At 61.8% G+C, this 25,255-nt stretch overlaps 1 protein-coding gene and 1 long non-coding RNA gene across 2 annotated transcripts in view; both read right to left on the bottom strand.

The window, feature by feature from the left end:
• Window positions 1-724: 724 nt before the first annotated feature.
• Window positions 725-25,255, bottom strand: part of LOC119090957 (protein TsetseEP) — a 57,288-nt gene continuing 32,757 nt past the window's right edge. Inside the window, exons 2-6 of the mRNA XM_037213684.1 lie at window positions 5,520-5,689; window positions 3,966-4,676; window positions 3,125-3,242; window positions 2,163-2,270; window positions 725-780 (exon numbers count right to left, since the gene is read on the bottom strand). Coding sequence (XP_037069579.1) covers window positions 737-780; window positions 2,163-2,270; window positions 3,125-3,242; window positions 3,966-4,676; window positions 5,520-5,639 — 1,101 coding nt within the window. The 5' untranslated portion in view covers window positions 5,640-5,689 and the 3' untranslated portion in view covers window positions 725-736. The remainder of the gene's footprint in view (window positions 781-2,162; window positions 2,271-3,124; window positions 3,243-3,965; window positions 4,677-5,519; window positions 5,690-25,255) is intronic.
• On the bottom strand, window positions 9,668-10,787 carry LOC119090958 (uncharacterized). The gene is made up of 3 exons (XR_005093338.1): window positions 10,749-10,787; window positions 10,214-10,278; window positions 9,668-9,792 (listed from the first exon to the last, which is right to left on the bottom strand). It is a non-coding gene; the product is annotated as an uncharacterized LOC119090958 (long non-coding RNA).

Below are 25,255 nucleotides of genomic sequence, written 5' to 3'. Positions count from 1 at the left end.
CGGGCACGAAAGCGTCTCCACGAATACTGAGGGTGCGCCAGCGACGGCCGCGGGCCGCGCCTCCCCGCAGGGTCGGCTCTCCCCCCCCCTCCCTCCCCTCCCCCCAGCGAATCATCCCACCCTCCATGGGTGCCCCCTCCCCTCCCCTCCCTGGAGTCATCACCTCCCCGCGGCGTGTGGTCCGCCAGTCCGCAGCTGTGGGCCCCGGCTCGCTAACCGCGAGAGCCGCTGGCGACGCGTCGCCAGCCGGCTCTAGTCCGAGCGTAGCTGACGACCCGCTCCTCCCAACAGGCTGATATAACAGGGCGAACGCGAGGTAGCGCTCCCCGGTACCAGAGGCGCCCGCCGCGTCGACACGCCAAAAAACCTGACCATGCTTCACGTTGGCCACACAGGAAGTCGTGCCGTACGCGCACTCGTGAACAGCCCACGCCACGCTGACGACGAGTGGGCGGCATCGCCGCTGTACGGGACGGGCGTCCAGCACCAGCGTCGTCCTGGAGGTACGCGGCAGCGCTGAGTCCGCGTCCAGCACCAGCGCCGTCCTGGAGATACGCGGCAGCGCTGGGTCCGTGTCCAGCACCAGCGCCGTCTTGGAGTCCGCGTCCAGCACCAGCGCCGTCCTGGAGATACGCGGCAGCGCTGGGCCCGCGTCCAACACCAGCGCCGTCTTGGAGTCCGCGTCCAGCACCAGCGCCGTACTGGAGCCCCCGGCAGCGCTGGGGCCCGCGCGCGGCTACTGCTCGGCGCTGGTCTCCGCCTCCAGTCCCTCGGCCATCACTGCCGACAGGCGGGCGGGGTCAGCGCGGCCAACGGCGGCGGCCGCTGTGGGTGCCGGCTCGACAGGGCCCGACATCGAGCGCGCCAACGACAGCCGATTCGAGACGACCGGGACTGCGCCCGCCGCTGCCCAGGGGCCGTGCGGCGCTTCAGTTTGTCCATCATCCCCAAACACCAGTCTCCCCAAAGCTCGCTTACCACCACAGACAGAGACAGGGCAGTTCAGCACCTCGCTCTCCCCTTCCCTAAGCAGAACAATGCAAGCAACATAGCGACTGCAGCGCTGCACACAAAGAATGACTTTGAAAAGCCTGACCCCTCCCCCTCCCCCCCCCCCCCCCTGTTAACAGCCTGGCGCGGCCTCCGGACAGAGGCCCGCTGGTTCGTCTAACCGCCGTTGGGCGGGCGGCGTCAGTCCGCTCAGGTGGTGAACCCGCGGGTCAGGGCCGGAGCGGTGACCCGACCGGGCAGATCAGCTGCTGCCCGCGCTTCCCCCAGCGACCTGGTGACCTCGTCAGCTCCGGTGAGGTCATTAGACCCGGCTCGCCGCCGCGGGGCCGCCCTGGGCTATCACAACACGACGCCATGGCGCTGCCAGCTGCTGTGATCGCGATGCATGAGATTGCAAACCGCTATGATTGCGACGCATGGGATTGCCAGCTGCTGTGACTGCGACGCATGGGATTGCCAGCCGCTGTGATCGCGACGCATGGGATTACCAGTCGCTGTGATTGCGACACATGGGACGCCAGCAATGGTCGGCAGATGGCCGGCGGTGACCCGGGGGCAGTGTGGCAGACTTCCGCCGCTCGGGCGCCACGGAGACGGATATTTAGGTCTCGCTCACGTGCCTCCTGATCCACCGCGCGTTGCCCCGCCCCGCGCTCAAAATCGGCCAATCAGCACCGAGCCCGATAGCCCCCCAGGCAACGCAAATCGGGTGGTCAGGTCAGGTAAAAACCAATGGGACAGGCAGGTCAGACTGCAAGAGTTCGCGGGTCAAAGGGCAATGCATTAGTAGCAGGGGAAGTGTGGGGGCACGCAAACGGCAGGTCCTCCGAGGAGACGGAGGTCCGATGGCATGAATTCGCAGCGACTTCCCAGCACCCAACTGGACGGATGCCACCGCACGCCATGCTCCAACAGTAACAGCGCTACAACCACACTGACCCAAGAGCCGTGCCAGGGAGACAAAGCGGCATGACCTGACGGCAACAGCACCGCCACCCACAGCACCACTATCACGCCCCGGTGGTGGCATCACCACGGCCACCAGTGACAGCGCCACGGCCCGGCGGACCACGGCCACGGCGCTGCAGCCCGCGGCCACTGGCCGACGCGCACCGGCGACCGGGCGGCGGGCGGCGGCCGATGACGCTGACCTGGGTCATCCAGCATGTCCAGGTCGCCGAGGTCGGCGATGACGGCCGTGCCGTCCGCCAGCACGATCCGCACGCGGCCCGAGCTGTCCACGCCCTCCACCGACTCGGCTGCCGAGGTCACGAGAGGTCAGCGGAGGTCACGACAGGTCAGCATGGGTCATGAACAGCCATCGGGGTAACAAGAGGTCAGCGCGGGTCACAGGAGGGTCACCAGACCAGATGGGTTTGGTGACCCATCGGGTGACCCGATAGATGGGTCACCAGAGGTCAGCGGGTCAGGAGAGGTCAGCGGGGGTCACTGGGGAACGACAGGTCGGTAGGGAGCAGGAAGTCAGCACAGGCCAACGGACGTCAATAGAGGTCACTGGAGATCATCAGAGGTCAATAGGTCACCAGCAGAGGTCACTGTCAGCGGCATGCCCACCCGGCTTACTGTGCGCGGTCCAAATCAGGCCACGTGATCAGCTCGATCGTTTTCAGCAGAAATGGGCGGGAGGGGGGACGGGGAGGGGGTGGCGCCCTCGGACCTCCCACCACGAGGGCAGCACAGCACGGTAATGCAAAAGCGACAGGCAGGCACCGCGACTCCCGGGGCTATGCAACTTCACATACGTCTCACTTGTGTAACAAAGAAGACGATGCGATGAATAGGGAGAATGCAACACGGCATGCCATAAAATTCGCCGGGGGCCACAAAAACGTCAATAGTCAAGTGCACTTCTTGCCCTGTTTTCTTCCACCACACAGGATGCGCGTGTGAAACTCGGCGGTCAATGAGAGCGGCAGTCGGAATTGCGCGAACTTACCAAAGGCAATACAACTTGCCTTGCATTAGCATTATTTTCATTACTCATTAGGCAGCATCACTGCTTAGCGTGGCTGCGGGGTGATACAGTCATGCAACAACACGAAGCACGGCCGTTCGCAACGTGAGCAAGGTATCGCTACAAATCCAGACTCACCAGGGACCTCCGTCGCCGATGCCACACTGCCATCATCGGCGCTCGACGTGAACTCGTCCCTCTCCGGGCGGCCGTTAGATGGCGGTGACTGCGCATCGCCACCGCCTTTGGTCGTGACCTGCGGCCGAATCCACACAATCACTGCACCCGCAAAACAGTTGCATGCCGCTGGCCGCGCCACGCGGCGCGCAGCTGCCACCACGGTGTCCACAACGGCTGCGGAGCATCGGCTGACGCGCGACTCCCGCCAGCCACCGCTGAACACCGCTGTCTGACATCGATCCCTGCACAGTGCGTGAACGGGCCCGAACCTAGCGCCTGGATGGCGCACGACTCCCGCCAGCCACCGCTGAACACCGCTGTCTGACATCGATCCCTGCAGTGCGTGAACGGGCCCGAACCTAGCGCCTCGATGGCGCACGACTCCCGCCAGCCGCCGCTGGACATCGCTGTCTGACATCGATCCCTGCACAGGGCGTGAACGGGCCCGAACCTAGCGCCTCGACAACAGCGATCACAACACGACTCCCTGCGGGTGCGGATCCCAGCCGTACCGTCTTTCCTTCCGCGTGACGAAGCTGGGCGGCAGCAGCCCGCTGCCAGACATCCGTTCCCATGTTATTCTCTAACTCACAAAGCTGGGGACGTTGCCAGCGCCACGCCCTGGTGCCGGTAGGACAACAGCCCTAGCCCCATGACAACGCCACCCGCCTATCTCGATACAGAGGCAACTATCCGCATCGGTTAACCACAGCTCGTGCTTCCGCGCTCGTCGCTCAGCCCAGCGAGCCCCCGTGCCCCGCCCCTCCCCCACCGGCGCGGGCCGTGCCGATCCCCGTACCTGCTGAGCGGCCGCTTGTTTGCTCTCGCTCTCGCAGATATGCGCCAGCAGATCCAGGTCAGAGCGCTGCGGCGGCGGCGGCGGCTCCTGCTCCGGCGGCGGCTCCTGCTCCGGTGGCGGCTCCCGCTCCGGCGGCGGCTCCCGCTCCGGCGGCGGCTCCCGCTCGGTGGGCGGATCAGACTCCTTCTTTGACTCCGCCTTCAGTTCCGGCGTTGGCTCTTGCTCCGGCGCACTCTTTCTTTCTGGCACCAGCTCTGGTTCCGGCGCAGACTCTTTTTGCGGCACCACCTCTGGTTCCGGTGCAGACTCCATCTCCGGCACCGGCTCTTGCTCTGGCGCAGACTCCATTTCCGGCACCGGCTCTGGCTCCGGCGCAGACACTATCTCCGGTACCGGCTCTGGCTCCGGCGCAGACACCATCTCCGGCACCGGCTCTGGCTTCGGCGTAGACTCCATCTCCGGCACTGGCTCTGACTTCGACGCAGACTCCATCTCCGGCGCCGGCTCTTGGTCTGGCGCAGACTCCATCTCCGGCACTGGCTCTGGCTCCGGCGCAGACTCCATCTCCGGCATCGGCTCTGGCTCCGGCGTCGGCCCCACCTCCGGCACCGGGTCTGGTTGCGATGCTGCTTTCGAGTCGGGCGAACGCTTCGGCTCCTGTTCTGAGTCTGAGTCTGAGTTTGAATCTGAGTCTGAGTCTGAACTGGAGGCCTGGCGGGCGAGAGACAGAGTAAGCTACATGTCGTGGCAGCCCTTCTGGGCCGACCCGACCCGGGTGGCACGCCCGCGCAACAGACGGTCGGCTGCCGCACACAGCGCCGACCAGACGGCCGGCTACCTCACACAGCGCCGACCACGACGCGGGTTCAGCCGGGCCATACACTTGACAGCAGACGTCATGTGAGATGTGGTCATGTTTGGGCAGCCGGGCGATAAAGCGGACCTCAACAGGGCTCTGTATGGAGCTCTCAACAACGGGCCCTCAAAAACGGTGGAGACTCAAACAGCGTACCCTCTCCACTACATCCTAGCGTATCCTCTCCACTATAGTGTCCCATCAGCCTCGCCGGCCGAACACAAGCCATGGTCTCCCGCGGTCACGGCGTGGTGACAGCCGCGAAACGAACCAAGGGGGGAGGCAATACGCAAATAGCCATCACACCTGGCCACAGCCAGTATGCGGTGTATTTTCAGTATCTCGGTGCTCACTCGGCTGCGGACTGAAGTGCATCAGATGCCTCCCGGCTGGACCGGTCTCGCCCGTCGCTCGCTCCCTGACTACAGCGGACACCTGCACCGAGCCCAGCTCGAATGTCGGCGGGGTCCCACACCTCCCCGAATGTCAGCGGTGTCTCACACATCTCCGAGCGTCAGTGGTGCCCCACACCTCCGAGCGTCAGTGGTGCCCCACACCTGCCCGATTGTCAGCGAGGCGGACTGTGACACAGAGCTGCGCGCAGACCTGAGCGGAGCTCTATGGCCCAGCGGTGCGCGCTTCCCACCGCCGGGCGGGCCGCTCCCCATCCCCTCCCTACCAGGCGGCGGCGCTCCCACCTGCAGGTCGTCCTCTAGCGACACGAAGCGCGGCAGGGCGCGGTCGGCTGGCGTGTCCGGGTCGAAGATGGAGGGCGGCCCGGCGGCGGCGGCGGCGGCCGACTCCGTCTGCTCCAGCATCAGCCGCTCCAGGATAGTCAGCTCCTGCCGGCCCTGACCGGTCCGTCGCCCTGCAACCGGTCGCGGCCGTCAGGCTGGGCCAGGCGCCGCCCCGGTCGCGGCCGTCAGGCTGGGTCAGGCGCCGCCCCGGTCACGGCCGTCAGGCTGGGTCAGGCGCCGCCCCCGGTCACGCCAGCAAAGTCGGAGAGCGCGCCCGGACGGGGCAACAACTGCTGCGTTTGCACAGGGGAATGGCCAGGCTCCTGGTTGGATGTTCGACTAGAAAATTACTAGATGTCTGTTTAAATGATGGCTAGATGTCTAACTACACGTCTGACTACATAGCTGATTTGATGTCAGGGTCACATCCAGTCCATGGTCGATTATCACAAAACGCTTTCGAGTCTCATCACAGAATAAAATACATGTTACAAACCAACGAGACCAGGCACGCTTTGGTTGCGTGCCCCCCACCCATTCCTCTGCCCACCCCATCCACGGGCGCTGCCCGAAGCACGGCGGGTGGCGAGCGTGCCCACAATGGAACATCCACATACATGCAGTGGGCCCGCAACTAAAGGCACTAAGGCAATTCATCTCACAAGGCATTTACTGTACCACTTGCCCTTGCCAAATGAAACGCACGCACACGCGCGCGCACACGCACACGCACACACGCGCGCGCGCGCACGCACACACACCAAGAGAGGGGTGCTGAGCAGCCCTTGCGTCGCTCCTCCGTCCGTCCAGCCTGCCGTTGGTGGCCGCCCGCTCGCGGCTCGGCTGGTCCGGTCGGCCGGCGCCGCTCGGCTCGGCGGGGCGGCGCCGCTCGGTCGGCGTCGGCGCCGGCGCCGGCAAGAACGGCGGCAGCCGGCGCACGTACTTGACGGCGCAGTGCACGCGCAGCGGCTGCAGCAGGTCGCGCGCGTCCGCCAGGCCCGCCCGCTTGCTGCCGGCCAGAGGAGAACACGGCTCAGTGGCGCCGCCACGCGCCTACAGCCGGCCCTGTGAGGGCGCTCAGAGGCCCCGCCGTCGGCATGCAAACAAAAAAGCCTCCTCAAAAGCGGTGATCATCGCGCAGTGAATCCTAGCGGGACTCAGAATCAGTGAAGAAATGCTGGAATGATGTTACAGGGGTTTACATATAGTAGCGAACCCACAAGTAGCGAACAGGTTTGTGTAGCAGGACCCGTCCCATGCGTTGCTGCAAAGGATCGGAGGTTCCCATCAGCAGCACTCATGTCTGCTCAGCCAAACCAGATCTGAGCCACACCAGATCGCTCAGCCACACCAGATCGCTGAACCACACCAGGTCGCTCAGCCACACCAGATCGCTCAGCCACACCAGATCGCTTAGCCAAACCAGATCGCCGAACCACACCGGATCGCTCAGCCACACCAGATCCTGAACCTCAGTAGCCTGGCGTGACCTTGGGATCGAACGGGTTGGGTTCCGCTGCCATCGCGGACAGTCCCGCTGACTGCACCTTCCACTCACCGACCGGTGCCCCGTAATACCGACCACCCCCGGCATCGACAACACGGACGTCACAACGGTCGGCAGGCGACTGATCAACACGCCGCGCCTCCCCCAGCAAAGTCAGGCCCGGCCCGGTCAGCCCCGGCCGGCGCCTCTCCGGCCACTGGCGTCGCCCGGGCTCGCGCCGCGGCCCGCGCCAGCTCCACTGACCGCGTGGTCTTGGCCAGCTCGCGCAGGCTGCCGTCCTTCTCGCGGATCTTGGGCACCACGTTGACCTTGACGGTGCCCCAGCGCGTGTCGAGGTCGAGCGTGCGCGTCTGCTGCGCGCCCTCGAACGTCTGCACCACCGGCGGCAGCACCATGATCACCGGCTTGCCTGCCGAGCCGGGCACGGACGCCACCGGTCAGCCGTCTGAACACGGGCGTCCGGGCGGCGGCTGGACACGCGCCCGCGGCTGGGCACCACTCCGGACGCTGGCACATCATATAGCTTACGTGCATCACTTAGGTCACGTGCACAGTCTTGGTCACGGGCAACATCCAAAACAAAAACACCACCTAGGTCAAGGGCATCATTTAGGTGAACGGCATCACCTAGGCCAAGGACATCACCCAGGTCAAGGGGATCACCTAGGTCAAGGGCATCATATAGGTCAAGGGCATCGCCTAGGTAAAGGGCATCACCTAGGTAAAGGGCATCACCTAGGTCAGGGGCACCACCTAGGTCAAGAGTATCACCCAGGCCAAGAGTATCACATCGGCGCCGGCTGGGCTGGCGTGCAGCTGCTGATCGCCTGGACTGACTGGCACACGTGACTGGGCTGGGGCATCGCGCCGAACATTTGGGCAGCGCCTGGCCATTCTCAGCCGGGCGAACGGAGAACCGAAACAGAGACACTCGTGACGATCTCCGATCATCCTCAGCCCCGTCAGCCGGCTGAGAACGGTCTCAGAACATAGCCCTGGCCGAATTCAGCCGGTTATGTTGGAGCCAGTGCTGGCACTGTTGACGCCCGGCCGAAGCACAAGACGTGCGGCGCCACTGGGGCGCCCAGCCCGCCGAAATCAACATCTAGCTGAACACGGTGAGGACCGCGCGACCCCGCACCGTGTCCGAGACAGCCGACTAACGGCAGCGGCTGCGGTGATGAGAACGCCGCGACCAGACCACCCACCGTTCTCCTTCTGGTACTCTCCCTCGTCCGAGCCGTCCTCCTCCTCTTCCTCCTCCTCTTCGTCCTCCTCCTCATCCTCGTGTTCTCCCTCGGTGGGATCGCGCTCCGACTCCTGAGGACAGCGCGCGGGTGTCCGGCTCTAGTGCGGCCAGTCAGCCGCATTGCAGACAGGGACAGGCTGGGGGGAGGGGGCAGGACGACCTCGGACGGGCCCTGGTCCGTACACTGGAGAACCTTGACCCGCCAGCCACGGCCGCAGCCACGCCTCACTAATTAACACGACACGCTGCTGTCCGCCGGGAGCCGATAACGGAGATGTGCGGTGTCGCCAAGAAAATGTCACCACCATAAGCCGGTCTCACACACAGCTGAGGGTCTGACTGCCGCCAGGCGCAAGCTATCGGGCCTGTGCAAAGCAAGCCGCCTACCTACGTAATTGCCAACTGTCAGGAGTATCATTAAGCCAACAGTCGCTCACAAAACCCTCCCAGCGCCGGGGCTACAGCAGTGAGGGGCTCTTCCGGGGCGCGCCGGACGCTGAACCCCGAGCCGAGCTCGCTCCGCCTCCCTGCCAAGGCGGCCCGCACCGCTCCGCCCGCCCGCTGTCCTCACCTCCGCGGGGCAGCGGCTCGGCCGGCGGCAGCCTCCACCAGCGGAGGCTTCTGCGGCCGCGGCCGCGGCGCTGTCTGGCCGGCCGGCCGCGTTGGCTTGCGCTTCTTCAGCACCGAGAAACAGTCGCCCGCGCGGCGCCGCCTCCGCTTCCGCGGCGGCCGCAGCGCGGCGGTCTGAGCCGGCGGCGGCGGCGGCGGCGGCGGCTGAGCGATGCTGCGGCCGTCCGGCAGCCGCTGCAGCTGCACCACGGCGCGCACCCTCTCACTGAGGCTGGACGAGCGCCGCGCCGCCGACTCCGGCTCCGGCGGCTCCTCCGCCGCCGCCGCCGCCGGCTCCAGAGCGCCCGCGGGCGGTGACACCGCAGCGGCGGCGGCGGCGGCGGCGGCGGCCCGCTCCGCCTCCGGCCTGACGCCGCGCCTGCCTCCTCCGCTCACGCTCTGCCTGCCAGCGCTCCCGCCGCTCCTCCCTGCGCCACAGGCTGGCGAGCGCGGCGCGCGCCGCCGCCAACTGCGCCTCCACGCGCGCCGCGTCCACAGCGCGGCGTGTAAGCGAAGCCAGCGCGCAGCCGGCGCGACAGCCAGGCGCGTGCGCCGCCGCCACCAGCGCGCCGGCCGCGAAGCCGGTGAACTCCGGGTCGTCGGTGTCCGAGGGCGGCATGTCGGCCCGCGGCGCGCGGCCGGCCCGCCGCTGCATGGCGTCTGTCATGAGCACCACGTGACCGCCGATGGTGGCAGGACGCGGCCGCTTGGCAGGCCGGCGACGGCGACGGCGAATGTCCGCTTGGTGGTCGTCGGCGGCGCCGGTAGCGGTGGCGGGGAAGGTGGGGAAGGTGGGGAAGGCGGCGACGATGGCGGCGACGGCGGAGCCGGAGCAGCGACCGGCCAGCCGAGCGTCGGCACCGGAGACGCTGTCGGAGGGGCGGCGTCAGCAGGAAGCGGTCGGAGCGATGGCGCACACAGGCAGCTCAAGCACGTCTGGCCATGGCGAGACAGTGCTGTGGCGTCTGAGCTAGAACCAGGCATGCGGCGAAAGTGCCCCCAAAGAGCCTTCCCGACACCATACGCGCTATGTTCTAAGCCTAAAATAGGCTGGAATGCGTGAAGCTATCATAGCTAAATACCGGCCTTTTACCGCTTTGGGACGGGAAGACCGGCTGTCGAGCCTGGAGCTGAGAACCCGTCATAAGGGCGTACACAGTCCGGCAGTGAGACGCCCGGAGTCACGCTACCGCAGCCACGCCCCCGTCCTCTTCACTGCCTCCGGACCAGCGGGGCAGCGAGGACAGGCCGCCCCGGGCCAGAGACCGGCCGCGCCGGTCGTCGGCTCACCTTTAGCGGGGCTGACGATCAGGTTGGGCTTGCGGTGGAGCGGCGGCGCGGCGGGCGGCACCGGCCTGCGGGGCGGGGGTCACGGCGTCAGCACGCGGCGCCGGCCACCTCGACGCCGGCCCCACCAGCAGCGGCCGGCCGACACACAACCCGGCGGGCGCCTCAAACCGTGACTCCACAGTCCAGGCTCAGAGTGTAGTGCCGTCAGAGTGTGAGCCGGAGCCCACGCCAGCGGCCCGCTTGGAGACAGATTCAACAGGCCCAGACGCAGCCGCTGTCCGTCCTCTCCGCCTTGCCACTCCACAGAGCAGGATAGGCTCAACATGGCATCGCGGCGAACGCGACGCGCCCACCGCTCCCAATGACCCGGCCGCGGTCTTTGCCGCAGGAAAGCAACTGCCCTCTCCCCGTCCGATGGCAGTCACCAACAAGCCGGCAGCAGGCGTCCACGATGGTCCCGACCGGCGGCGCTGGCCCGTGGTCTGTCCAGCACACGTGGCCGTTGGCCGGTGGGCGCTGGAGCCGCCGTTCTCACCTGAGGCCGGGCGTGGCGGTCGGCGCTGCCGTTCCGTCCCTGCCGGAGCGGAGGTCGGTCTTTATTTAGCTCGGGCGCGCCGCCCTCCTAGCCGCACCACCCGACACTCAGCTGCGCGCACACGGCGCCCGCCACACTCCACAGTCGAAGGCGGTGGCGGCAGAGCCACGGGCGAGGCCGGGCCAGGCCGGCCGACCTCGCTCCCGCACAGCTGCGGCCGTGCCACTGACCATCGGTCGAGTGTGCCCCGCTGAGGGATACCGACACAGACACAGACACGGAAACAGGCAGGGACACGGACAGAGTGACAGGAACATGGACGCGGACAGTGGAAGAGATAGGGACACAGGCACGGACAAGGACAGCATGGACAGGGCAGACACGAACACAGGCACGGGCAAGGACACGGACACAGACATGGAACCGGGCAGATGAGACAAACACAGGCTCAGAAAGGGACACCACGGATAGCGGCGGGGACAAGAACAGTGAGATGGACATAGACTGGGACTTGGGCTACGGCGTAAAGACACAGACGGTGCGGAAAAGAGTGGACTGGGACGCGACCCCCTCCCCCCTCTCCTCCCCCCTATGCGGCCGCCACAGCTGGACACCCACCGGAGCAGCGCTTCAGTTTTGGCGGCCGCCCTCTCTTGGCCGGCGGTCGGGGGCTGGCGGCCGGCACAGCGCGGGGTGGCCCGGCCGGCGGCGGGGCACGGACGGCAGGCGGCGACCTGGTGACACCGCCCGTCAGGTCAGGCCACTTAAGGTCCACTCCGGATGATCAGGTCAGGGTAGGTCACGTCTATCAGATCAGATCAGGTCAGGTCAGTCAGCAACAACGGCCAGTGAAGCCCTATCCCCAATCCTCGGACGCGCCATGACCCGGGAGACAGAGCAGTGACGCACACCATACGTCCCTTCTCAAGTCACAGTCTACCGCCGGCCACTCCGCACAACGGCCAGCGGGAGCGATGACGTCACCCCCCGCAAACACGGCCAGCCGGACTGATGACGTCACCACCAGCACAACGGCCAGCGGGACTGATGACGCCACCCCGCACAAAACGGCCAGCGGGGATGAGGACGCAGGACAGCAGCACCAGCACGAGATTCCGGCTAGAGCGGCGCGACGCTGTCGAACCGAGTCCCCGCCAGGCCGTCACTGACTACGGGCATCGGGTCGAACCGCGCACTGGCGCCGGCCGCCCGGCGCGGTTGGAACAGCTGTCGTCCTTCCTCCCCTCAAACTTACCACGGCAAGCACTGGAGAAGACTGGGACAGCTCTGCGTGGTGGAATGGGTACATTTCACTGCCTTTGGCCCACCAAGGCCTGCTATTCGATTACCATGACCGGAATGACGCAAACAAATCACTTGACTTGTACCGATCGCTAATGGTTTAAATGGACGGAAAACCTCCTGTAAATCATCCTGTTTCAGATGGCCAATAAGGCGATGCATTCTGACCAATCCGAAACGTCGTAATGGTCAAACGCCTTAGCTGCTGTCAAAAACTTTCGATGGACTCACATGGACACAATACCACAGCACATCCTTACCTATCAGAAGCATAGCCACAAAAAAAAATGTTTATCCCAACGACGACAAACAATCGGAAACAAAGCACACGGCTCGTTAATGCTGACGCCACAACAAAAAGGACGACGCGATCGCGGAGCCCCAGCGGCGCGCCACGGCCGTGACCTCATCAGTGACGTCACTGACCTGACTTGACCTTGGCCGGTGCGCGCCTCTTCTGTGCGGTGGCGGGCAAGCCGGCCGGCCGGCTGCCGTCCCCCTTCGCGTCGGCGGCGACCCTGCGTGCAGCGCGCGCGTCAGTGGGCGGCGCGCCGGGGGCCGACCAACAGCTGACGGCCAGGCCAGGGTTCGCGGCCGAGCTGGCGTTGTTCGACGCCTTTTCAGGGAACGTGACGGGGCGCCGGACAGCACGATACAGACCCGGAGCCGCAGCAGCGTCCTGGCCATACGCTAAGGGTCTTGTGGTTGCTATATATGTGTCTGTGTATGCGTGGTTATTGTGGCCACAAACAGGAGCCTCAGGCCTCCCTCCACCTCCCCACCGCTTTGCTGAGTGCCCCTTCAGCCGTTCTCAGTTGACCGTGTCCATCCGTGACGTCCTCCGGAAGGGACGGTCCCTGCCCGAGAGCAGTCCCCCAGGTCGTCCACTGCTGTCGGTCAGTACTCCCCATCCTTGCCCAATCCTGTAGTTCTCCTGGGCCACCCCAACCTCCCCCCTCCTAAGAATGCTCCTCAGCACTCCCCAATTCTGCTACCCTCTGGAACGTCAGCCCCAGCAATGCCGCCTCCTCTCTGCTTCAGCAGTGTTCCCGCCTCCTCCCCTGCAGCCAGCCCCCTCTCCGTCGCCTCGGTCCCGCCTCCTCTGCAGCCAGCCCCTCCCCGTCGCCTTGGTCCCGCCTCCTCCTCTGCCAGCCCTCCCCCCCGTCCCGGTCCCGCCTCCTCCTCTGCAGCCGCCTCCCCGTCGCCTCGGTCCCGCCTCCTCCTCTGCAGCCAGCCCCTCCCCGTCGGCCCGGTCCCGCCTCCTCCTCTGCAGGCTCCTTCCCGTCGGCCCGGTCCCGCCTCCTCCTCTGCAGCCGCTCCTCCCCGTCGGCCCGGTCCCGCCTCATCCCCTGCAGCCAGCTCTCCCGTCGCCCGGTCCAAGCCCCTCCCCTGCAGCCAGCCCTCCCCGTCGCCCGGTCCGCCTCACCTGCCGTGTCGTTGCTGCCGTCGCTCCCCCCCGGGCGCCGCCCGAGCAGCGGTGCGAGTGCCGGGTCGGAGCCGGCCGCCAGCTGACGCCGCTGCGGCTCGGTCAGCGCCGCCAGCGCCGCTCGAACGCGCCAGCATCGGCCCGCAGTCCAGGTTCACGCGGCTCCCACGTGTTGTCGCCGCTGCCGCACGTGCGCCGCCCGTCCACATGGACGCCAGACATGTGGCCAAAGCCACGCCGAGCCGGACACGTGGCGCACGGTAACAGGACACGCACGCGGCGGCAGGAGGGGGGGGGGGGAGGGGGTCAGTGGCAATGAATTGGTGTCCCAGGACGAGTCAAAAAAGCCATGATCATTTCCCATCCACTGGCCGGAGGCGGCGAGCCAGCCAAGACAGCGCAGCACCGCAACAGACCGCACTACCGGAGAACTACAAAACAATCAACAATTCACGGGATAGCACCGAGTCTACAGCAACGTAAAAGCAGAGATATCGACGCAACCGTACCGGACCTAACGCCCGGCCGCGCTCCTCACCACATATCAACGCCGTCCCGCACCCATCCCCGTCGCTGACGCTCCATGGTCCAAGCCTCCCAGCTCCAGCTCTAGCTCCAGCCCCAGCTCCAGCCCACAGCTCCATCCCCACTCACTGTCCGAAGCCGCACCAACTTGATGAGGAACTCGTCGCCGCCTGCGACGCGGCGCCGCGCCATGATGCGGTCCACCTCGTACAGCACCTCCTGGTCGTCGTCGGCGGCGGCGGCGGCCGACGGAGGCGCGGCGCTGGCGTCGCCTGCCGGCGGGCGCACGCGTCAGAGCCAGCCGTGCTCTGCCGGGCCGGCGACAGGCACGCGCCGCGAGACGGGCGGTCGCGGCACGGGCGGCGCGTCCCGGCCAGATGGGGGGCGGGGGAGGGGGGGGCGGAGGGGGGGGGGGGGGGGGGGGTCGCGTCGGGTTTAGCGCCGGGCGCGTGACGGATCTGTGCACGTGGGGACTGAGCGTGCCGCCCAGGCTCAACAGACAATCGGTCGGAAGAGCGCGTTCGGGAGGACGCTTCGAGTAAGTGGCGGCCAGAGACAGCGCCCGACCATACGCTATGAAGGAGGAAGACGGCTGAGCACGGCGAACTCCCAGACTGCAGCGGGCAGGAAACATTCCTAAGTGAACACCAAAAAATACTCCTGTAGCCATGAGCAGAGCCGGAGGCGTGGAGCACTCGCGTAGCATATCTCACAGATCGCTTTAATCCTTGTCCTAGCCAGAACTTCCTAGCATACCGAGAGTCCGGTACTTTCAGCTCATTCTGCCACCTGGTGGTACGACGTGTGGTTTGGCGGGCACCGGTCCATGCGTGCATCGAAAGACATCCGCGGCTGGCGGCAGGGACAGGCACCGAGCGGTTTGGATTCTAACCCAGTGCGTCTTGGCAGGGACAGCACCGAGTGGTTTGGATTCTAACTCAGTGCGACTTGGCAGGGACAAGCACCGAGTGGTTTGGATTCTAACCCAGCGCGTCGAACTTCCCCGCCAAGAACAGGTACTTTCACAGTGCCAGTGGGTACCATGGCACTGAATGACACGCCGAAAATTGCATTCGCTATTCGACAAATGGGCAAGGAGAAACCATGGGACAGGTTACAGCGCGTAGGTGATGGGGCCTCGAGTCACGCCACTGGCGGGAACTCTGCGAGCGACTCTCCCCCAGGCGGCGCCCGACCAATGATCCGCAGGTCTTCCAGAACCCGCCGCAGGCCACGGCCCAAGCCAGCACACTGCATCCTCATCATCCTCATCATTAGCATCGGCATCATCGTAAATCATCACCATCGTCTTAATCACCGTCCACATCATTAACCAGCATCATCATCATCATATCACCGTTATCACCATCATCACCGTTTTATTCTCTTTGGCAAACGGCACGAATCAGTCACGTAATCATGTGGAATGTCAGCTAATGCCAATACAACCCACACGATCACCACCGTCCTCGTCCTCCGCCTCGTCATCATCGCCCCCGTCGCCGTCACGGCGTCGGCGCTTACCGGCGGCGGGTCGGGCGGGCGCCGGCAGCCGCCTCCACCTGTTGACGCGCTGCTGAAGCACGCCCCTGGCGACGGCGAGGAACTCGTCGGTGGGCTGGCCGGGCAGGCGACTGATGCGGCCCTGCAGACGGGCCCACTGCCGCTCGAACCAGCCCACCCACTGCTGCCACGACTCGCGCTCCAGCACCACCCGCTCGGCCCTGCGGAGGGGGGCGGCGTCGGCCGCGGCGTCAGCGTCGCACGCCGCCCGGCTCGTCACTGTACAGGGCAGTGGGGCAGCGCTGGGGAGCTGGCGTCGCGGCGGCCGGCGAGAGGGGTCACATGGAGAGACCGGCGCGGGGAAGGCGGGGTGGTGGGAGTGGTCAGGTGGAGTGGTCAGGTGAGTGGTCAGGTGGAGGGGTCAGGTGGAGGGGTCAGGTGGGAGGGGTCCGGTGGAGGGGTCAGGTGGAGTGGTTCAGGTGGAGGGGTCAGGTGGAGGGGGTCAGTGTGGAGGGGTCACATGGAGTGGTCAGGTGGAGGGGTCAGGTGGAGTGGCAGGTAGAGCAGTCAGAGGTAGAGCAGTTGGTGGAAGTGGTCAGAAGTGGTCAGGGTGGAGTGCTCAGGAGAAGTGGGGCCAGATGGAGGGGCCAGGTGGAGAGGTCCAGGTGGGAATGGGTCAGGTGGAGGGGTCAGAGGATTTCAGGAATAGGGTGGGCTCTGGTGGTGCTGTATACACTCAAGTGCGGACATAGCGACATAACACTGCGCGCCTATGGTAATGATTGAGGTATCAGGGCTCATCGACCACTAACGTCACTTTGACGCCTACGTGACGCCACTGCGGTCAGTACCCCACAGCTCACCAAGTCGCCAACGCAGCACAAAACAGCTGTTTTTTCTCAAACAACTGTAGTACACAACTACACCCACACACAACATACAGCAAGGCTGCCGGTAACCCAGCGCCGCTCCTGTGGCCGGTCTGCGGCCTCCCTGCCAGCCCTCCCACTCCCTGCCGGTCCTCCCGCTCCTTGCCGGTCCTCCCGCTCCTTGCCGGTCCTCCCGCTCCCTGCCGGTCCTCCCGCTCCCCGTCGGTCCCCCCGCTCCCTATCGGTCCTCCCGCTCCCGGCCAGTCCTTCCACTCCCTGCCAGCCCTCCCGCTCCCTGCCGGTCCTCCCGCTCCTTGCCGGTCCTCCCGCTCCCTGCCGGTCCTCCCGCTCCCTGTCGGTTCCCTCTCCGCTCCTATCGGTCCCTCCCGCTCCCTGCCGGTCCTCCCCGCTCCCTATCGGTCCTCCCGCTCCCTGCCGTCCTCCCGCTCCCGGCCGGTCCTTTCGCTCCCTGCCGGTCCTCCCACTCCCTGCCGGTGCTCCCGCTCCCTGCCGGTCCTCCCGCTCCCAGCCCGGTCCTTCCGCTTCCTGCCGGTGCTCCCGCGCCCGGCCGGTCCCTCCCGCTCCTGACGGCTCACCCCGCTCCCTGGCGGCCTCCCCAGCGGCAGACCGCCCCCGAACCGACCTCTTCTTGCCCGAGTGTGCGGCAAGAACCAGCGCATGATGCAACGCGCACAGAAGTCCGCGGTTCAGCCTCCAGCCCTAGACTCGATCAGCTGAACGTAGGTCCGCTGCGCAACAACCACTCCTTCGGGCTGGCGGTCCAGCAGGCGGGCGCCGTAGGCGCGCAAGCCACTCCGCCTGCGACGCCAGCAGCTCCCTGAAGGTCACGTCAGAGGTCAGGTCAGGTCAGGCCAGGTGGACACCGTCGACGTGATGGGGCATCAGTGCTCTGCACTATCACACACGAACATCAGACCAGGCACGTGTGGAGCGAGTTTCACCAGCCAGCATCAATAACACGGCGGAGAAATAAAATCTGATGTTAATCATGCTGAGACCCACAACCACGTCTGCCCACTTACATCATAACCACATAATGCTACACTATGCTTACACCCTAACATTCTCCCAGGCCATCATGAACAGATAATGTCAATGTGGAAGCTAGCAGTGATCTTACTTGGCCGAGACTTTGCAGACCGCGGCAGCTTTGTCCACAGGCTGACCACTCTTCACCATGCTCCAGGGCACGCATCATGGATGACATGCCTGACAGCCCCCTGAGGAAAGCACACTGTGTGAGCTAACATTATGGCAACACTGAATGGCTTCAAAGCTTATTGATGCCATTTTCCCTGCCAGGAAATGGTGCCAGCAGCGTGAGGCATTGCTAAGGCTTTGACATTACCGGCTTAATTTGCCTAATTTGGCGGCCAAAAAGTCAACTTGTCAGAAAGGATGTTGCATTCATATTTAAAACACCTTAACTAACTCAAACAGTCTAAAGACAGCTACTTGACATGTTGCAATATGAGTGAAAGAGGTTCCAGTAGTATAACATGTGACTGGGGGTTTCAAAGGCCACATGCTATTGTTATGATGCTACTTTCAAGCTGTTTAAGAAGAAGGTTTGCCTCAGCACAATGGCCAAGTGCCACCCTAGGTTATTATTCTGTCCTGGATCCATGCACGCAAAATCTGGCATCTGTGGCTAGAAACAATGCTGTCATGTGCTGTGCTCCATGCTTATAGCCCAGATAAGTATTAACTGTATAGTTTTGCAGTAACCATAGCTTAATTCATTCTAAAAACCTTAAGTAATTATTAACAAACTTTGAAGTTGCCACATTCATCATTTCCATGTGCATCAGGCATGCAACATGTCTACCATACAAAATTGGCATCCTGGATGACTCATGCAACGCAGGCAACCAGTGGCCTCCTGTCAGCCTTTAGTACAAGCAGCTTTGGCTTTCCATATGTGGCATTATCACTGGGTTATCTTGCATTATCTTGTGACACACTCAGCACCTGAGGCTATGCAGTGTTGTCTGCCTCTCACTCCAATGGCAAAGCAAGAAAGGGAGTTGGCCCACACTGCTGGTGTTCTTGAAGTGTGGCAAGTATACCACACTACTGACATCCCCACTTGCAATTTATATACTTCATAACTGTGAGCTCCATGCAGGTGCCCACAATTTACCCTTATACACAGCCAATTTTTCAATGACTTTTTGCAGAGGTAATTTCAGACAAAATGCTCTAAAAATAGTCATGTTAGAAAAATCAAAGATTCTGAGCAAATTTATCTGTGTCAGAGTTCAGAGCACAAGAACTTAGACTCAGCACACCAATGTTGTAAATGCTTTGGCACAATAGATCATTTCTTTGCGAGCTTGAAGCAGAGCCTCTGTTGGGCTGAATCCCAAGGAGACCAGCAAAAAGAAAAAATTCCAAGGCACTGATACTGCTGGGTTGAGGGTCCCCTGATAGGCATAAACCTGGGAAAATGGATTTAAATTCCAGGTAATGATTATTTGGGCTTTAAAATGTGGCCAACTGCTCTGGACATATCTCATGTATCATGTCAAAAATGAAGGAGCCCAGTTGCGGGCCACACTCATCAGCTTGACCTCATTTGATAATGGAAGGTCTCCAATCGGAAGGCACCTTATTCAAGCTTGCAAGCTAGTAAGATGTACATGGGGGAGCAGTGTACATGGCAAACAGCACTGTGTTTATTAATCTGCTGCCTGTGCCACTACAATAATGTGATATAGAACATCTTGGAAACTAAGGAAACACAGATAAAATGGAAAATATATGATTCTTAAATCTTCTTCAAAATAATCACCTGTTTGGTTGAGGGAATTTGGTTTCATACCATTCAATCTACACCTTGAAATAAGTGCTACTGGTAAACACAGAATTTAGCCTTATGCAGGTTCTTCTCCCATCATCACATTTGCACCTTGGGAATGAGACACAATATTTAAATTACGCACAAGACACTGATATGCATCAATAAACATGTACAAATCACCAGCCACAAATAATCATCAGGTGGTGGATTATGACAGGGAAAATTCCTTAAATGTACAACTGCTTAGGATACAATAATTTTGCACCCATCCCCAGCAGCCTTATGTCAAGGTCAATCAGAAAAAATGATTTATTTAGACAATCTGATTAGATTTTGAGGCAACAAACACAGGTGTCGCAACGTCACAGCCAGAACACTAACACCCATTCTGAGTAAATCGTAGCACTGAAACAACAAAAAGCCAGTAAAATATTCGTACGTAGGTAATACCTGCTGTCCGCAGGCGACCCCTCCGCGCCCCACGCAAGCTATAGACTCATCGACTGCGGACCACCGCTTGAATTATTCTCATCACGCTGCAATTCGGGTGTGCGCCGTATTCGTAACAAAATAAGGCCCACACAATAAACCTGCGGATGACATTAAACTGCTGCTAAATAGGTGAGAGAGAAAATGCAGCTCAGTTTCGCAATGTGAAAATAAGTGAAGGCGTCCCAAGCGCGTCACAATTCAAAGGCAATAGAACTCTCTAAAAATATGCTTAACTTGCATTGCACTAAGCCACTGTACCTTACTACTGGACCAGTAATTCCCCCGATTTGACGCCAAAGACTCATTGTTTCCATTTAAAAAGCTTGGTGGCATCCCATTTGCGATGCGTCCTTGGCAGACGTTTAAGATTATTCAAAACTGCTATGCCTCTATTTCGTCCTGGACTTGACGGCAGCGTAAAGGTGGGGGCATGGGAATATATCCTTAACTAAAGTGAAATTTTATCTCCAAATCCGTTTTTTTCTTATTCCATAGCCGTCTCATTTATTCGCCGTTTTTCATAATGCGGACTGATCGGGAAGGGAAAGGGGTGGTGGTGGCGACCCTCTGTTCGTTTCCAACCTAATGAAGATAGAGCTCAGCGGAAAATATCAGTGGATTAGTCTTCACGAGATCTCGCGATTGGTGCTAGCTTTCAATGCTGTTAGGCCAATAAGTCACCCCAGTATTGCAGGTCAACTTCGAATTTTCCAGACAATTGCCCTTTTCAGCTCTATCATATTATGCATCGGGTACTATACCTCGTGGTGACACAAAACCCAACAAGGCGTGTTCCTTGTTAAATCTTGAGCACAATGGTATGTGTTATGTTTAAACACCTTTATATGTGGCTCATGTTCAATGTCGGCCTGCGCGCCGCGCGTTTCCGCAGTATTGCCGGTTGCCATCCGCAGCGCGCACCGGCGGTGGATCGCCATGCAGTATTCCCCAAACCGCCGCCGCTCCGAAGCCACAAAAGTTATGGGCACGTTTTTGGTGCCAAAGCACAAGCAATGAACGTCGCATAGGGTACTGACAATTACGGTGCAATTGCATAACATGCCAAAGTATCCTAATGGAGGACTAATCTTCCCCTTCCCTCCCCCCTAAGCTAGCTCTGAGGATCATGTGCATGACGTAGGTAAAAGCCGACCAAAACCAAACAAAATCCCGAATAGGTAATGCTCTTGCTTTATTTTGCTGTAAATTTTGTTCACGCTTTTTAAACTCAGCGATTGCAGAATGCGAGTCCAGGGCTCGAAGTCCGACCGGACCAACGTCATCAGTGGCATTCCTAAAAGCATCAGTGCTGAGACCAGCGCTGCTCATCGCCTTCGTCAAAAGACGCGCTCGGGTGAGGGTCAATTTGACTCCTGAAGGTTTTTCCAGAATAATTCCAGAACGGCGTGGCGTAGCCGCGCCGAACCTTGAATATCAGTAGATAATTGAGAAGCGGATCTTTTGGTATCAAACATTTATATCTATCTTGTTAGGTTGTTGACCCACGGTTGGTCAAAGTAAGGCCATGGATTCAACGAAGATAATTTCTGGGAAATCGCTCAATCTGATGCAACAACAGTGTTAGACGAAGCCATACATCCCTAAAATAGTTTTGTAGGCAACACAACAGTTGAATTACTAAATTACATTGACCGATGGTCATGTATAGAGGTCAAACGAAGGTCAAGAACCTGTTTTTACTCTAGAGCTTGCCGTATGAAGTAGTTTCTGGTGTTCATTCTAACTTGATCGATCACATGAACCGCATCATGCATGTTCTATGAAACTTCTTAAAGGTGAGAATAAGTCACTGTCCTGAAACGACCCAGGTCACCATTTTGTTAAAAATATGCCGCCTAGGATAAGTCCTTGATGCTTATTTAAATAAAAAGACCAAAGCAGTCTCGTATGATTTAGGTCCCCATGACCTTCCAGGGGTCAAACAAGGTCACCAACCTTAAATGAGCATGTGACCCTTTGCTCAGCACAGGAAGCTAGCTTTACGGGGCTTGCATGAAAGGGCTCTGGGGCACTTAGGGCACAAACCTGGAGTTTGACTTTACTTGACCTTTTTGGACCCGACAGCCAATGGACCCAAGAGGCTCAAGTTTTGACACGAGTGAGTTCACGTGACGGGACAAACGACATCCTGCGAATTTGGTGTCCCTATCTCTCTTGTTTCTGAGATCTCAGGGAACGTAAAAAAAGATGAGGTCAGACTCAACCCCACGCACCCCAGCGAACGGTATTTAACTGACCACCACGGTCGCGTCTTAACGATTACCAGATCAGAACGACCGCGATCCAGATGTTCGCCAATGACTACAAAAATCTCGTTTCGCGAGGTTCGTGAATGACTACAAACTTTTACTGTCGCGTTCCCAGGCCCCTGAATGCGAACCCTCTTTCAGACCGGCCTTAATGCCCTGTTAAGTGGTTGGAGGGACGAGCGCCCGCCTTCAATAAAGTGTTCAGTAACAACAACCATCGGCACTGGCGGCTCACGACTGACCCCCTTCCTGGCGGGGCCAACATCGCGGTCGAGCACAGCCGAGAACAACCGTTCAGCAGCAGGGGGGTCGTACAGCAATGGAGCGCACCTCCACGAACTACGGTACCCTTCAGCCCCCGGCTGAGCAGATCAGATCAGCCTCAGCCTCGGAGCGCGCTCAGCACTTCGTGTCATGGGAAACAGCACAGCAACACGCAGCAGGGCGGTGTGTATTCATTGTATCACCGTACAAAACCGCCACGAGGCATAATAGCCGCGTTGCAAACCAACGCACGCGCACCCGCAGGCCGCCGGCGTTACTGCGCCGAGCGCGGCTTCAGAGACCTTCACTGCGCACACACTCCCAGCGGCCAGACGAGTGGAGCAGTGGTAAAAACAGCGACAACCCGCGGGTCGGTACCATCCGATGGTAGCGCTGAAAGAGACGTTTAGCTTACACGAACACGTGTTTGAATGCCGACGGGGACGCCCCCCTCGGCTCCGTTGTGACGTCAGATGGGGGACATTTGGGACGAATGCAAAGCGCCCATGTCGGAAGCCAGGACCCTCGTGTATTTTAGTCCTCCTCAACTCCACATGGCCTTGTCCGTCCCTGTCGGGTGGACCGCTCCACATGACCTTGCCTCCGCCGGCGGGTCGCCCCCCCAGCGTAGCCGCACCCCCCGCCCCGCACTGAGTCAAATACTGCTTTAGCCCTGATAGCCACTGCGAAACGCCACGTCCGAACTGCGGGGCTGGCCACCGTTACCGCGACCGTTACCGTTACCGTTACCGTTACCGCTACCGTACCGTGGCACCGTTCGCGGCAACGTCAAACGAGCGCGGCGGACCACTCCCCCCCCCCCCCCCCCAAAAAACACACGAAGTCAGTGGCCCACCGCCGTTACTGCGGCTGCCGACCGTCGGGGAAGGCCGACGCGGCGCGCTCCCGCCGACCACCGGCGCCCGACAGATCCTCCACCACTACTGGGACAGTCCCGCCAGCCACGACCCGCCACCGGAGGGGAGAGAGGGACAGGCGGCCGCGCGAGAGGGCGGCGCGACCCGGCCGCGGCGGGGCCCGACCGAGCGCAGTGGTCGTGGCCCCACCCGCGCGGGGACGGCGACAGCCTGTCTGCCGGCGACGCGCCCCCGCCCACGGCAGTCCGTCGGTGAGGAGTCCGCCGAGGGGAGGAGACCATCGTCAGAGTCCAGCCAGCCGCAGACACTGGGGCCGCGCCACTGGTCTCGATCGTGCAGCCGCTGACATGACGTCGCTGCGCGTTACGCGGCCGTCTGCTCTGGCTTGGCCTCGATGGTGGCCTCGACACACTTCCAGAGGCCGTACGTCTTGCCGACGGTGGTCTGCCAGAGCCGAAGCGTGCCGTCTCGGAGCCGGAGGCGTACAGCTCGCCTGCGGGCGGGCCGGACCGGTCACGGCGGTCGGCAGACGCGGGGGAGCGAGTAGCTGGACACGGGTCAGCACCTCCCCGGGAGCAGGGCGGGGCGAGCAGCTGGACACGGGGTCAGCACTCCCGGAGCAGGGCGGGGCGAGCAGGGACACGGGGTCAGCACTCCCCGGAGCAGGGGGGGCGAGCAGCCAACACGGGGTCAGCACCCCCGGAGCAGGGCGGGGGCGAGCAGCCAACACGGGGCTTGCCCCCCCCCGAACAGGGCGAGAGGTCACGGCACAGACGACTGGGGCGGGTCGACGCAGGGGAGCGCTCACTGGCGGCGAAAATCGCCAGTCCCGGCGAGGTGGTCACGGCTGGGCCTCCAGGACGGTACAGCGCAGTTTAACCAGTACGAGCGCGGTCACACGAGCGCCGAAGAAAACAGCGGGTTTCGCTTGAGAATGTCACGGGCATGACAGCAAAACACTGATGAGGGAAGCGATCATGCTCCAGAACATTCGGGTGTTAAATGATTGAAATGCAGCGATAATGTTAGCTCACTCGTGTCCTTTGCCGAAACACAGCTCAAACGTTTTTCATCAACAATGGAACATGCTTCAACACATTCATACCTTGCTGAACAGCATGTCGGAAGAATGCACCCAATGTTCGCGCGTTTTCCCATCCTGGCCCCACCTTCTGTCCACCAAGGTCCACGACAAAACACCTCAGGTCAATCGAAACACAAATACTCAAAGTCCTACATCTACCGGCGCCGAATGATGGTGCCGCCGACTGACCCGAACTGTGTCCCACCAGACTCCACCGTCCATCCTGAGCACGCCCCGCCCACACCGTCCCATCCCGAGCACACCCCGCCCACACCGTCCCATCCGAGCACGCCCCGCCCACACCGTCCCATCCCGAGCACGCCCGCCCACACCGTCCCATCCCGAGCACGCCCCGCCCACACCGTCCCATCCCGAGCACGCCCCGCCCACACCGTCCCATCCCGAGCACGCCCCGCCCACACCGTCCCATCCGAGCACGCCCCGCCCACACCGTCCCATCCCGAGCACGCCCCGCCCACACCGTCCCATCCCGAGCACGCCCCGCCACACGTCCCATCCGAGCACGCCCCGCCCACACCGTCCCATCCCGAGCACGCCCCGCCCACACCGTCCCATCCCGAGCACGCCCCGCCCACACGTACCGTCAGGACTGAAGCGCACCACGTGTACGGGCCAAAGTGGCCCTTGCACGCCTCCAGCTCGGCGCCGGTGGCGTAGTCGTACTTGTACATGATGAAGTCTCGCCGCCGCACACGAACACCGACTGGCTCGGGTGCAGCGAGGCGGGAACAACTGCGTCGCCGACGAGTACGACTTGAATGAACTCCTCCAGGCTGACGGGGGAGCATGCTCACGCGTTAGAGAACGTCAGGGGGCGGGGGCGGGGAACAGAAACGCGTAAGTGGGTGGAGGCGCAATGATATTCTCTGGCGCACATTTGCGCCAGCGCACGCTCGCGCGATTATGCCGATCGACATGTCTGCAGCGTCGTATGCGATGTCCCATGCAGGGTCATTAAATGGCGACAAAGTCCACGCAGAGACGTAGGCAAACGTGTTTTTCAATGAAGCCGGCAGATTCCCACGTTTCCTTTCCAGAGGCCACAGCAT

The sequence above is a fragment of the Pollicipes pollicipes genome, unplaced genomic scaffold, assembly GCF_011947565.3.
Source record: "Pollicipes pollicipes isolate AB1234 unplaced genomic scaffold, Ppol_2.1 Scaffold_3216;HRSCAF=3773_pilon_pilon_pilon, whole genome shotgun sequence".
Classification (NCBI taxonomy): Eukaryota; Metazoa; Arthropoda; class Thecostraca; order Pollicipedomorpha; family Pollicipedidae; genus Pollicipes; species Pollicipes pollicipes.
This window is presented reverse-complemented; position numbering and strand designations above follow the sequence as displayed.